Genomic DNA, 15,986 nt, shown 5'->3' with positions numbered 1-15,986 from the left:
CTGTTTTTCACATTGGTATGTAGGGTTGGATGAATATGCCTTTGGTTTAGTTCATATAGCCCAGTAAATTCAAATAGCTACAGCCTATCTTCACTCGTACAAAATGGTAGAAAATAGGACTGAAATATACAAGTGCAAGTACAAAGATATAATGTGCTAGACATCATGACTTTTTGCCTCTCAATGAGCTAAAGGAATGCACAAAATTTTTTACTACAGATTTAGAAAAAAGATCAAAAAGTGTGAAAAACAACAGGATTTTCAAAACTTATTATGCTGTTATTCCAGACTATCATTTTAAAATTTTGAACATTTATGGTAAGTTTTTGTAAACAACTCACATATACTTAAATACATGGCAAAGAATCACATTCCCAATATTCATGTCTTGTCAAATCACTGATATCCTTAGCTGTTCCATGAAGAGCATAGTTTAGCTCGCACAGCTTACAGCTGACTAACATGATTCCAAATGATTATATTCCCAACACTCATGCTTTATCAAATCCCCTACATCCTTAGCTGTTCCACAAAAAGCCTAACATAACCAATACAGCTCACAATTGGCTAACATGGTTCCAAATGATCATACTCCCAACATTCATGCATTGTTAAATCACTGACATCCGTAACTGTTCCATAAAGAGCCTACTTTAACACACCCAGCTCACAAGTGGCTAACATGATACCAAATGATCATATTCCCAATACTCATTCCTTATCAAATCACAGACATCCTTAGCTGTTCCATAAAAAGTTTGGTTTAACCTACATATCTCACAAGTGGCTAAGATTATTCCAAATGATCATATTCCCAATACTCATGCCTTATCAAATCACTGACATTCTTAGCTGTTCCACGAAGAGCTTGGTTTAACACACAACTCACAGTTATGATAAATTACACTGCATAACAATTTTTTTTTTAAAAGTTTTGCTTCCTGAAAAGATTTTGCTGATTGTGACAGGTACTTGGTGGGTGAGCACAAATATAATTTTGGCTTTGCTTCATCACGTAGAAACTCTGAGAAATAGACAGTTAACTGTTTACCGGCAATAACATATTTAATTGCGTTTATGTTTCTAATACGCTATTAAGTTCAACATAATTAAAAGTGTTCAACTATATTCAATGTCCAGTGCATCACGTTGCAGTGTCCAATAGTAGTCAGCAAGCATTGACGGATTCCAGTTACTCTGTTATCGTTTATCCATTGTAGCAATGTCCTGGTGAAAACTGAAGATTTCGATGAAACTGTACGTGATGGGCAAATTTTGATGTGATTTCCGTGATCAGCAGCCAAACCTCTATAAAGAACACCCAATAGTGTTCAAGAAGCAAAAACTTTGTTGTGCAATGTTATCACACCCCTAAAGGTAACTAAAAGTTATATCTCTTAGAAGAATGTTTTCTCTGCAATAAAATTTACCCTTCAAGTTTCATCATCTCTACCACTGTTTAAGTACAACAATCTGATTTGCTAAGACACCGTGCCTATTTGTATTAGGTATTTTAATGATAAAGGTAGATGGAGCTAATGTTTAATTAAAGTTTTAATACTCATATTAGCCATCTTTATAATACATTTTCTAAAAGGGTTCAATACACAACAGCAGTCTTTCTTTAAGCCATCACAAATTACATTATAAATTTAAAGGACTAATAAAATTGACAACAATACCATTTTATACATCCAATAAAAGGTAAGCACATATAAAAAATAAAAAGATATGCACATGTACAAAAAACAACATCATACCTCATTCACGAGAAACAAAAGCTGAATCACTGCTGTGTCAAGCACATGCTGCACATAACAATCAACTCCAGGTCTTCCTAGACTGGTTGTTCCGAGTTAAAGTAACTACTTATTTTAGAAATATTTCATCATTAAAAAAAAAACTCAGTCTTACATGCAATGAAATACCAAGGTACATTTTGAATTAATTATTTAAGTTACACAGTACATAGAATTCTAATAAACTTTTAGAGGTACCAAAGGTACTTTCTGAGTACAAGTTTTAAATCACAAACTTAGAAGAGAAGAATAACCCATGAAGTAATCATTAAGTTGTCTTACTGGTAGTAGTTTATAGCAAGTACACTTATGATAACTTAAACTTCAATTATTCTGATGAACATGAAGGTGTTAGAAAGTGATTACCTTATTAAATGACTTCAAATCAATCTTTAACTGCTTTAACATGTAGATTTGTCTATTTTTTGTAACACCAATGTCTTCTGTGTCTGAAGCTTGCCCATTCCAAGTCAGTACATAATCAAGAATTAAAATATTTGCTAAACTTTCCAAGCCACTAGTGCACATTTAAATTTCAGGTAATCAACACACACACACGCATGCACACACAAATAAACACAAAAGTGTCTCTTTGTGGGTCTGTTCCTTATGCAGTCACATTTTTAATGCTATCAACTATAAATCGAAGTTCACATACAATTCAAAAGCTGTTTTTAGGATGCAACTGAGGCTAAAGTGACCAAAACAGCAATTTAGGGCAAACAGGTTAACCAACTGGTTTCAAATTGAAAAGAATGAATTTCTTGGTAATGTGATCAAGAGGGTTATTTACATTTGTTCTCCTAATCATTCTTTCCCTGGTCATATATGTTTAAACAATTTTAAAACTTCATGGAAGCTTTAACTGTGCTCCTTCCCTCCCTCTCTCCTACATAAATGTCTACTTCCTAATTCCCCTTATCCAAAAAAGCTTGTGCTTTCTAACATATTCACATACTCCCTCAACCAAACAGATTTGCTTCAGCCATATAGTATTGCTTGAATCAGCTACACAATGAGTTTACAAATGTTTGGTATCAGCAAACTTTCATTTATGTGGTGTTACATCCAGAAAAGAATAAATCAGCTCTTCATTAAATGGAACAAAGTCAGAATACGCTGTGACACTTGACCCTACAGCAGAAATCCAGACAGCAGAAAGTATGGAATTTTCCCTTGGAAGCTTGAAATGTCATGCTAAGCAAAAGCAAGGTACCCATTTTTTCTTTAATTAATACAATGTTCATATAGTTTAATGTAGATAATCTAAGGTTATGTAGCAAAAAACTTTGACACCATCTTGTGCTGAAAGCTTAAGACTGAAAAAAGGAATTAGATTTTCTTAAACAGAAATTGTGTTCAACTTACCCTGTGGAACAGAGTTTTGTATAACTTCTAAAAGCCAGAATGACACTGTCACTTACAGTGTCTAAAGCTGTTTCTTATATGAACTGAAAAGAATACATTCATGATTAAAGTAAATAGAAAACAAAAATTGAAGTTGTCAATTATTTTATTAAATTAATAAATTTGTTGAAAAAATAAAGGCTTGTTCTGCTACTCGTATACATTTGTGAAACTATAAAACTGTTTCAAATATACTTTCTTTCAATAGTTTAAAATCAAGTCACATTTAGATCAATTTACGTTTACAGTAAATGCATATTCACCAAGATATCTCTACAAACACTAACATAACAAGGATACATCCTTAATGACCCACTTCTGGTTCCAATGGCTAATAACCTCTGGATGGGATCAAAAGCCAAAGCCGTTGGTTGAAATGGAAACCCATGACGAACTGTCTGCAAACAAGATGACATCTGAGCTAAGTGCATGGTATAATTTACCTAAACTATTTCAATAAATTATTTCTTTCAACAATCTTAATTCAACTGAGACCAATCATTTGACTTTTTTTTTTATTCAAAACAAAGTTACAACATAGTTGATGATACGCGTTAAAAGATCAATGAAACTTTATCAGAAAGGTTTATGTGATTATGAAGTGATAAGTTATTATGACTACTAGTCATGAGACAACAACTGATGGTATGAAGGATAACTATAAAGTGAATTGGCAAGACATACAATGACCAGTATATATTAACTTGAAAATATGTCTATTATAAAGTAAATAGCATTGACAAGGGAAGAATAAAACATACACAAAAGAATCTGAAGCCAATTTATTTGCATTACACTACATACAGATTCACCACACTCAATGACCACAGAATGGTTATACAGAAACATCCCCCCCACCCAGAGAATGACTGCAAGTTAGGAAATTTATTTTTAAGGCAAGGCCATTTGATCTTCAATTGCCATCTTAAAGGGCACCAAGGTCAAAAATTCACTGGAAGGCACTAAGCCTACACTACACATTGTCGTTAACAGAACAGAAATAAGTTTCCCCAATTAGTTCAGTAAATACAGCATTAATTTTTTTTTTGTCCAGTGGGGGTTTAAGAACTTGGCCTATCCTTCAAGATGTTTATCAGGTAAGTATTAACTTTACCCAATGAAACTTATGAAGTAACAGTACATCAGCTTTAAGATTTAAAAAGATGTACCATGCCGATCTAAAATGTCCTGTGACCTCAATAAGATTCCTAATGTTAGCCTCTCCTTACCGCAGGTGACATTTGACAAGAAAAGTGTACAAAACTTTTAAACACCTATCTCCACTTATTAACTAGTCTAAATTTGTGAAGAATCAAGTAAAATCCCTGAGAAGAGGAGAAGTTTAAAGGCTTAATTTATATCAACGTAATTCAACCACATTATGTCTGGCTACTTAGATCATGATTGATAAAAATTAGTTATACAATCTCCACACAGAAACCCTTTGAAAATCTTAACACACAGATAGCTGGAAAAACACATTAATATGACAATTTCAACAATTTACACACAGTACTACTACCACTGTTTTTTCTTAATTAATAATGTAAACTAGCACCAATAAACAGCAAACTAAGCCTACACTACATGGTCATAACTTACAGATCACCCATCATACAAATTCACAACTTGTAATTCAGTAATATTAACCCTACATTGACTAATATAGTATGTCTAAGCTTTTGAAAGGTTTGCACCTAAATGTTACTGAGCCAACTTGATAGTATATCCTATTTCCCTTCATTTTCTAAGCAAGAAACAATTCTATTTTATGCAGAAGTAAATTAATCTGATAACGCTTTCTTTATTATTAACATATTTTTATGCACCAACAATACCAAGCATGAGGCACACATATTACTCATCAGGATTTCTATCAACCTACCCTTATATGGAAATCTTTTTAGGCAGAATTAGAATAAATTAGTCAGACCTTGGTCACAGTACAATACATCAAAAGGATTTGATCTCCTAAAGTCCTAAATGGTAATTAGATCTCAGATTGGTCAAAAGATGACAGAACTATGAGCTGAAACTTCATGCCTGAATAAAAACAGACTCAGAGCCATTTTACCATGGTTAAAAATCAGAATGTAATTTTGAGGTTAAGAAATGATATTTGATTGCTTTCTTCCTGTTCACATGTAAAGTTGATGTTGGGATGTATAGAGTTAATGTGATTGAAAAAATTAAGTATGTGTTCTGTAGATTTGAATCCCGCAACCGTGTCATCTACATATCTGTACCAGTATAGTGGTGGATATAATGCTGTGTTAATTGCTTGTGTTTCAACTTGTGTCATAAAAATATTGGCTAGAACTGGTGATACTGGGTTGCCCATGCTTATGCCATTTGTTTGTATATAGTTGTGGTTGTTGAACATGAAGTTTGTCTTCATCGTGGTGAATTCTATGAGGATTGCGGGATTCACATCTACAGAACACACACTTAATTTTTTCACATTAATCACATTAACTTTATATATCCCAATATCACCTTCACATTTTAACAGGAAGAAAACAATCAAATATCATTTCTTAATCTCAAAATTACAAGAACCTATATTCAATTAAAAACAGAAATCCACCAAAAAATCACCCACACTGGACTATACATTCCTTGGAACTCAGCACATGAAACAAAAAAACTCAACATACTAAGTAACCAAATAAACACAGCCATAAAACTATGCTCACCAGATAACATTAACAACAAATTAGACAAAATAAAACAATACTTCATCAACATCAATAAGTTTCCTCCACAAGACATAGAAAACATATGCACACACCTAGACAAAAAACAAAATCAGCTAACAAAAGTAAATATATCCCACAAATTAAAAAGATCACAAAACCATATACTGCTGCATACCATATATTCCCGACATCAGCAGAAAAATAACCAACATTTGGCAAAAAACTAGTAACAAAATATGACATTCCAGTTAATACCAAATTTATTCAAAAACCAGGCACAAAACTGAGGTCTATACTATGTAAAAACTACACTGACAAACACCACACCAACATTATTTATAAAATACAATGTGATAACTGCCACGACTTCTATATTGGAGAAACAAGTAGAAAAATGGAAACCAGATTCAAAGAACATAAAAAGTCACCTTCACACGTTTTCAAACACTGCAAGTCAAATAAACACAACATAACCATAGAAAACACTCAAATACTAAATAAAGAAACAAACATAAACAAAACACAAAATTTAAGAAGCCTTACTTATACAACTCAAATCCAAAACAAACCAATACAAAGGAACACCTTTATACTTATATTAATAAATATAATCCAACATCTAAATAAGCATGCCCTCTACATTTCTACACTCAGTAACACAATCCACTTCAAACATATGGTCAGCTATCGGTCAGTTACTTCTTTCTTTCTTTGTGAACCTGATGATGACCAAAGAAGGTCGAAACGTTATTTGCTCCTCTACATAAAAATTTTCAACCCAAACCAGCCGTTTTTATATATAAATGTAATTAACCAAAACTTACTGTATCAGAATGTCCAAGAATTTATCAATATTTAAGCAAATTATTAATTAAACAAAAATTTATTAATATTTAATCAAAAACATTTTTTCCACTTTACTCAGGTTCTAATCCTACTTTGTGATAGATGAGGCAGATGAAAGTTTTCCATCACGTTATGCAGGTTCCATCATATAAAGGGCCTTTTATAAGAGAAATCTTAAGATAATGCTACACAATTTTTATATTTCTGGCCTGTACAGATTTTACTGTATAATGTTTTCAATTATACTGTTTTCAATTATTCCAATTATCCAAATAACCAAAACATTGCCCACATGATTTTCAGTATAACTGTCAATCAGTTGAAGACTGATCAATTTAATCTACGAGTGTCACAACTAAAAAAAAAAACAGTAGCATCCTGATTGATATTACTTTTGGTTGTTATTTCAAATATCTATATCCAAGTCTCCTGTGAGGATAATTAATCAGTTGAATGTAAATGATTAATGAGCCCAGTAATCAATTAACAACTTGCAATAATCATCCAGCTCTAAACTACTTATGACCTCAAAGTCACATCTAAAACCACAGTACTGTTTCTATGAACAAGCCTGAATTAAATCATTGTTTTTTTTATCCTTTTCCATAATATACCTTTCATGTCATCCAACTGTTTACACATTGACTTGTGTGCATTTTGTTAGTTTAAGTGAAGTCCTCGAAAAGCATGTTAACTAGTTAGGTTTCACTTGAAATGTAAAAATCTGGTCTCCTTAGCTTAGAAAAGATGTTGACTTACTAAAAAGATTTCAGAGGAAGATTAATAAAATGATTCTAGGGACTGAAATGCTATCTTATGGGTATATGTTAAGATGTTTTAACAACTTCAAAAAAGAAGGGTAAATGGTGATTCACTGGATTTTACAAGCTTATTTTGAAGATAAATATGAAAAAAGCTACATTATGAAAATAAAACTCATTTAAGATAAAAAAAATTATGTCAGCTTTATTTTCCTAATAGGCTGGTTAATTCATGCAATGAATTGGTATTAAAAGAAACAGAGACCAGAATTTATGAGATGGCATAAATATTTTTCTAAAAACTAAAATAGATGGATTTAAATTTTACTTTTACTTGGAAATGGGTAAATAGGGACCAGGTTGAAGGACTAGATCATCCCTTCTCTGTAACATTATACATGAAGTTAAGCATGATGCATGGTTTAAGCCTGATTTTGCTATCTTTTGCAGAAGCTTGTTACAATCCGACTCATAGCATTACACAAAACCTCCTTTCCATGAGAGCTATCAAGAATGGTAAACTGGTTCCAAGAGCAGCAAGTACGTGGGAAGTTATTTTAAAAACTATGCAAAACAGGCACATACTAGTTACTTTTACAATGGGTTTTAATTAACCTGTTACAGTAGGAAAGATACTTATATTTTTAATCAAAATTAAAAGTTATATAACAAAAATTATCTTAAAGCTTTCATTTTGAATCTAAACACAGAGAAATCCTCCTAAACATTTTCTGCAACATAACAGTATACAAAATTGTACATACTAACGCTTGTCTAATACCTAATTTTTTTAAACATTTGTTACACATCAATGCTAAAAATAATGTTCTTAATCTCTCCTTAAAATATGATTTGAAAATACCATATGATAATTGTAATTTACTTAATCTAACTTGCACTATAGCAGCTACTGATCATGAAAATTGGTAACAAATATTAAATTGACCACTAATGCATCCGTCACATCATAGCCAGCCTGATAAGCCCTGATATTGGAAGAAAAGGCCTCATCAGCACTGGATAAGGCAGACAGTGTGGATCACATATTACAACATTCTTTGTTTCATGAACATTCAAACAATCACAACTAGGGATTCCCACAGCCATTTGTGAACATGTTCTTAGGATATATATTTTTATTCACAAAAGAAACATTATGTTGACAAACACTAACCACAGTTTGTTCTAATGCTAACATTGCAGCTTATATGCTAAGTTGTAGGAGTATAAAATTTAACATTCAACACCACTCCACTGTTAAGCTAAAACATTTTATGAATTCATCTTTTGTGAACAATATACATTACATCTGTGACAGAACAAGCAACATATGTATGCAGATCTATATTTTTAATGTTGATACACACTATACTGATAAGATACTTATTTGTTCCCATTTACAGTCTTATTCCACAGTAGGATCAATATTTTCATGCACTACACATACATCCTGTATGTATTTTGTCAGTGTACTGTACCACATGGTACATTAATATTTTTTTTCATTGTTAACAAATTTTAAGAGGAATTATTCTGTATGTATAACGTGAGTAACAAGAATTTCAGAAACTATCAACTGATCACAAAATACTAAATCTTCATTTCATGCAGTGAACAGTTCACATAAATCTTTCTGAGGCATCAATTAGTCTAAGTATAGATTAAATACTGCTTTACAGAAAGGTTGCATATTATATTTTTCCAGTAATATTTGATAGATTTTTGTTATTACTTTATTAAAACTTGCATGTTAATTTACACTTAGAAAGTAAAACAGGTAACAAAGAAATTAGATGCACTTCAAATAGAGAAAAAATAATCACAGATAATGTCTGAAGGTTTACACAGTGAAATCAATTAGGTGCAAAGGCTCAAATTTATCTTCTACTCAAAATTAGTGGCACTGTTTCAATACAATTAAAAAGAAAGATCACACATCTAAAATCCCATATCTCCTTAGTAACAAGTGAAAAGCATAAACACCTTTTATTTAAAAAAAAATATGGAAGGGACTTTATAAAACATTTTGAACTTTAGTACATGAAACAGTGTATAGTTAGATTAGTGGAATTTCAAAATCAATTAGCCTTTGAGCTCAATAACCAACTACATTCAAGTAATTGATTAATTTGATGAGATAGATAGTTTAAATAACCAAAAGTAGTAATAATTTGAAATAAATTTAATTAGATGACTATGTTTTTGAATCATAAAACTAACTGATTAGCCTCAACATCTCTGAATTAAAAATAATAAGAAATCATGATGGCAATATTTCAATTACTTTCTTACTTGAAAACAGTAACAAATGGAAACAATTATTCTGATTAATTGATTATCTTCTTGGTTTTAAATTGATTATTGCTACTTGACATTTATCAATGTCAATAACGCCTGTGATATATTAATCAAGTTGTAAACACCCATGATTACCTATAAAATGCAACAAATGCTAGGGTATAAAGCATTAAACAGTCTGAGCAATAGATTAAATATGTAAAGATTAGCATTTTAATTCAACATAGCAACTTACAGATGCTCTAGAAATCAAACCAATAAACTTTTATCACATTTTAAACATGAGCTTAGTGTGTGAACTACTTTACTTAACCAAAAATAGAAAAATATGCCTCCCTTAAAATTTTTCACATTCTATTAAGGTATTTTTAAAATGATTTACTATTACTATCAGCTTCCTTCATAAATATACCATGTTCCATGAAGATAATTAAACTAAATTTAAAGTAATGGAGTTATCTATGCATTCTCAAGTGGTACTTTCCAGTATACAGCTAATGAAAGTGTATAAAGTTTAAGGATCACTTGATATCAAAACATTACCAGTTAACATTATGACAGCCATCTTGAAAGTTTCCTACAGAGAGGATGATTGGTTGATTTAGTGTTTTATGGCGTAAAGCAACTAGACTATCGGCACCAAACATCCAGTAAAAAAAGTTCAAAGTAAATTTAGTAAAATTCATAACAGGAAATTAAGGTAAAACAAAACAAAAGTTTTAAAAAAATGTAAATAACATAAAACCAATTATTACACTTGGTCTACAAGGTTAATAGAAAAACTACAACAATTCAAGTTGCAAAGGACTTTCTGTAGTGTAACTGTAATTATCATAACTCACCAGGGAGATTAACAGGTAAGTACAAAAACCTCCCATCAGTCACCTGAAGTTGGCCTTTCCAATCCTGGTTCCAAGTTATTTGATGTTATGGCCATTTTCAAAAAGGAAAGTAATAAAAAAGGTTTTAAAAGACATGTAGCAAAATTATAATAACTTGCCAGGATGACTAATGGGTAGTTCAAATAGATAATTCAAACAGCAGTATTAGTCACCTCAAATTGGCCTTTCCAGTCCTGGTTTCGAATTATTTAAGGTTATGGCCAGTTTCTAATTTCAAATTGAACAAGATGAAATGTAATATTTAAAAGGAAGCCACATTAAAAAGGTGTAATGTATAAATTAAAAAACTAAAAACATTACCAAGGTGAACAGTGCCACCATCACCAATAACACTGTCTAACATTATGGACAAACCTTAGGACAGAACTTGTTTAAAAATGGTGCCGTCAGTGAGAGTCGTAACAACAACAAGAAAGTAAAATGTGGCTTATTGTGATCTGAGTGTTACACAAACTACCCACTGGTGCATCAGTTCCAGATAAAACAAAACGATTAGTTAAAAATCTGTGACAAATGCATAGCCCAGTTAGAACAACTTCCTCTTTCCGATCCTTATGGAAGCAAGACGGCTAAAGTCTAATATAGGGTTTTAGTTGGAAAAGCTTGTTTTCACATTGCTTACTCCAAGTCAACTGCCAGCTGGCATGGAGCTGAGCCCTGAATACAGGGCCACAGTCCATGTACAGGACAGGCACAGCAGTGATAGTACCAGAGCAGATAGACTTAGCTGCAGTGTCGGCAAAGCTTGTTCTGCGAATACCAATGTGGCCCAATATCCTGAAAAACTGGATAAAAGTAGATGTTAGAGAAATTGGCCAGTTGGTTTTAAATATGGGCAAGAACAGGGTATCAACTAACATGAAGCAATTCCAGGGCCAGAAGAGAACTAAACAAGTAAGTATAAATAGTGCAGTTTGAGTACTGCTTAGCTTCTATGTGATCCAGAGCAAGAGAAATGGCATATAGTTCAGCAGCAAACATAAAAGCTGTAGAAGGGATTCTGCATGCAACCACCAAACCACAACAAACCATAGCAGAGTCCACACAGTCACCTAATTTTGAACCATCTGTATAAATAGGAATGGAAGGATGGTTCGAAAGATGTTCAACAAATAGTAGACATTATTTCCAATCAGAAGTGTCTACATTTCTCAGATGACTTAAAGATAGATCACAGTTGGGGACTGTAAGAAGCCATGGTGCTGATCAGTGGATACAGCAATGTTATCCAAGGACAAACCCAATTCATCCAACTGTGCCTAGATACAAAAGCCAAAAGCAGCAATGGCAGACCATCTGTTCTCAAAAAAGTATGGCCCACCGAGGTAGGAAAACACAACCCCAGGTGTGATGCCTTGGTAAGGAACAAAGTTTCAAAGCATATAGTAAAGACAGTTACAAATGATGGAGGTGCAAAGAAGGTTCATGACATGATATATAAGCTCTGAATTGGAGTAGTGCAGAGAGCCCCAAGTTCAGAGCCAAAGTCCTTGATGATGAATAGAGCCTAGCATCTTTAAGGCTAATGGTCTAGCAGAGCCATAGACAGGTAAAACATAGTTGAGTTTCGATCGAATAAGAGCACGATATATCTTAAGTACAGAACATTGATCTGCTCCCCAAGCGGTGGAAGAGAGGACTCGGAGAATGTTCAGTGCTCTTGTACATTTCACCCGTAGTTGCTTGATGTATGGTATAAAGATCAGTTTACGGTCAAAGATAAGCCCCAAGAACTTTGTCTCAGGGATCACAGGCATCAATACTTCACCGATACAGAGTTCAGGATCAGGGTGAATACCCCGTTGACAGAAAAAGTGCATGCAAACGGTTTTAAAGAGAGAGAAGTTAAAGCCATTTGCTGTGGTCCACTTTAGTAAATGAATTAGGGCATTCTGTAGCTGCTGCTCAATATACCTCATGTTCGACGACTCACATGAGATGTGAAAGTCATCGACATAGAGCCCAATTGCAACAGTAAGAGTGTATTTTTCAGTGATGGTGTTAATTTTTATACTGAAAAGTGTGACACTCAGAATACAGCCCTGAGGGACTCCAAGTTCCTGTAGAAAAGAACGGGAAAGTGTCAAAGCCATACGAACATGGAATTTCCTGTCCAATAAAAAATTTTTAATAAAAATAAGCAAATGGACACCTAACCCATATACATGTGGAGATCTCTCAAAATGCCATACCTCCATGTTGTATCATAAGCCTTCTCAATGTCAAAGAATATTAATACAAGATGTTGTTGTTTGAGAAAGGCTTCTCTGATTGATGTCTTAAGTTGAATCAGGTGGTCCGTGATGGAGAGCTGTCGTCGGAACCCACATGGGGTGGGCGAGAGGAGGTTGTTTAATTCAAGGAACCAAACAAGGTGAGCATTAACCATCCTCTCCAAGGTCTTACAGAGACAGTTTGTCAAAGCAATTGGACTGCAGTTTGAAGAAATCTTGAGATCCTTCCCAGGCTTAGAGAAAAGTAGGACAACTGCCTGGCACCAGATCTGGTTAAAAACAATCAGAAGAAATAGCAAGATAAGTAAGAGATAGATGGCACAGGATCTCACAGTGTATATCATTAGGTCCAACCAATGTACTGCCAGATCAAGGAAGGGCGAGTTTGAGTTCCATCAGTGTAAAAAGATAATTATAGTCATGGAGACAATCAGCTCGAAAGGATAGAGATGGTTGCTCTGCCCGAGTCTTGATGGCTAAGAAGGTGGAAGAAGAAGAAGAAGAAGAAGTGATAGATACCCAACAAAAGCTTTAACCTAGAGTATCGGCAATGTTCCAGGTATCAGCTACTTCTTGCCCATCAGAGAGAAAGATCGAGAGGGGAACAAAATTATATTGCCCACTGACCTTTCGAATCTTGCCACATATGACTTTGGAACTGGTGGTAGAAGATATGCAAGTTGTGAACTTAATCCAAGATTCCTTCTGGCTTTGATATCTTACACACTGAGCATATGCAAGGGCCCACTGGAAAGCAATGCAATTTGAGAGTGTGGGATACCTACGGAAAGTCTCCCCGGCCCTTTTTTAGCTTTCCATGCCATGTGGCAAGCAGGAGTCCACTATGGATGAGGACATAGTAGAAAATGTGTCTCAGGAATACCTTGAGCAGCTGCTTGTATAATAGTCAGTTACTGCTGCCACACAGTTGTCTATTGATGGCTTACAGATGATGGCAAGATCAAGTTTCTGCAAGAGCAGTGAAAGAAAGCCAGTTTGCCTGATCCAGCTTCCACCAGGGCATGCAGATCAGGTGGCATCAACCCCAGCCAGTCTCTCTCAAGAATACAGGAAAATGATCACTGCCTTGTGGATCATTGTCAACCCTCCATTAAAAATGGGAGAATAGTGAAGGGGAGCAAATTGAGAGATCAATAGCAGTAAAGGACTGACTAGGTGTATGGAAATAAGTAAAAGAACCAGTATTGAAAAGAGAGCATACACTCTACAGAGTGATCCCTTCTATCAATATCAGCACTTCCCCAGAGGGAATGATGTCCATTAAAGTCCCCCAGGATGAAAAAGGGAGACGGCAACTGTTCAGTGAGAGCATCAAGGTCTGATTGATCATATGTCTCTCCAAGTGATAGAGAGAACAAACAGTGATGGTATGACTCAAGGAAACACAGATGACTATGGCCTCCAAGGCTGTGTCCAGTGGCAAAGACAGGGTGGGCACATGCTGATCAACTAACAGTGCCACCCTTCTATGCACTTGTCCATGACACACCCTGTCATTTCTGTACAAAGTAAACTGCCAAAAGGTGACTGTATTTACAGGTTTCAGAAATGTTTCCTGTAAGAAAAGACAAAGGATGGTAGGAAGTAATGAGTGTTTTGATGTCATCCAGATTAGAACATAAACCTTGACAGTTCCATTGTATCAGGGTGGACATTTTTATTTACATGTAGATGAATTGGGTGGAGAACCCTTCTGTTTATGACCACATCTTTTTTCCTTACTATCCTTATTCGAGGGAGGTCTATTGACCTCCATGGATCCTGCCCTGGATCGATTGGGCAGGTCTTTGCTGTTGGAAATGGATTCCAGTGACTGAGGATGTAAACGAATGATTGTTTTGCATCTTGGGGTGGGAGATGATGTGTCCAAGGAAATGCCTGTACCTGTAACCAAAGAATGTGGATTTTGGGTTTTGTTGGAATGTGTGTAAGGGACAGAGATGGGCGTTGAAGTTGATTTACCAACTTTAACCATGGAGGTCAAAAGACTTTTCATTTGTTTGGAGAACAATTCTTTTTGAACCACAGAGTGATCTGTCTGAACTCTCACTGTAGTTGTGGAATGAAGTGCAGCAGCATACATCCAAGATGAAGTGGTGAACAGCAATTTAAGCCTCAGGGTAAGTCATGTTATGAATCATTTTCAAATGCTGCACCTCTTTTTCTTCCAACAATTTACAGCAAGAACAAAAGTATGATGGGTGAGAGCCATTGTAATTGACACAATGATGGTCTGTTGATGGTCACACTTGTAAGCATCATAGTCCTTGCCACTGCAACAAACACACAAAGAACCACTCATTATATGACGTCTTTGAGTGACCAAACCACTGACACTGGAAACTTTGGAGAGGGCTTGAAATGTATGGCCGTACTCTGCAATTAAGATAACTTGCCTTGATGATGGCAGGCAGACGTGGTGACATAAATGTGAGAATGAGGACATTGGTCAGCACAATAATTTCATCTTGGCGAGTAAATATATGCCTTACTGCAGAAACTCCTTGGGTGGAGAAACCAACAAGAATCTCTGACTCTGGGATGTTCTTCAAATCCCTCTCAACAATAAATCCTTATGATGAATTCAGAGTAATATGATGTGTAACCTCAATAGGTATATCCCCAATTACCTTTGAATGCAAGAGTTCACCATGTAGACATCACACATCAAGGCATGTATGTATGTATGTATGTTTTATTATAGCAAAGCCATGTCATGCTATCTGCCGAATCCATCAAGGGGAATCAAACCCAATTTAGCATTGGGTGTCGATAGACTTACCGCTGTACCAACGGAGGACACTCAAAGCATTTCACACATTTCTAACCTAACCCATCCTACAAGTTTTTTATTCAGATTTCTTACATAGTGATATAATTTTTAAAGCGCAATACAAATATAAATCAATAGCCTCTATCAGAATACTGGAAGTCCTGCTTAACTTACTAACTGAAAAATCTTTTGCACCTTAAAAATATTCAACCAATACATAAAATGAAACTTTTGAGTTTGTAAAAT

General features: G+C 34.5%; 1 protein-coding gene across 10 annotated transcripts in view; it reads right to left on the bottom strand.

The window, feature by feature from the left end:
* The window catches only part of LOC143257625 (syntaxin-binding protein 5-like), a 77,940-nt gene that overhangs the window by 52,676 nt on the left and 9,278 nt on the right, over positions 1–15,986 (bottom strand). For all 10 annotated transcript variants that reach the window (XM_076516647.1, XM_076516649.1, XM_076516650.1 and 7 more), the window contains exons 2-3: positions 3,507–3,604; positions 1,761–1,842 (exon numbers count right to left, since the gene is read on the bottom strand). In XM_076516647.1, coding sequence (XP_076372762.1) covers positions 1,761–1,842; positions 3,507–3,604 — 180 coding nt within the window. The remainder of the gene's footprint in view (positions 1–1,760; positions 1,843–3,506; positions 3,605–15,986) is intronic.

Source organism: Tachypleus tridentatus, chromosome 7 (assembly GCF_004210375.1).
Source record: "Tachypleus tridentatus isolate NWPU-2018 chromosome 7, ASM421037v1, whole genome shotgun sequence".
NCBI classification, from domain to species: domain Eukaryota; kingdom Metazoa; phylum Arthropoda; class Merostomata; order Xiphosura; family Limulidae; genus Tachypleus; species Tachypleus tridentatus.
Note: the sequence above shows the minus strand (reverse complement) of the source record. Positions and strands in the feature narration are given on the sequence as shown.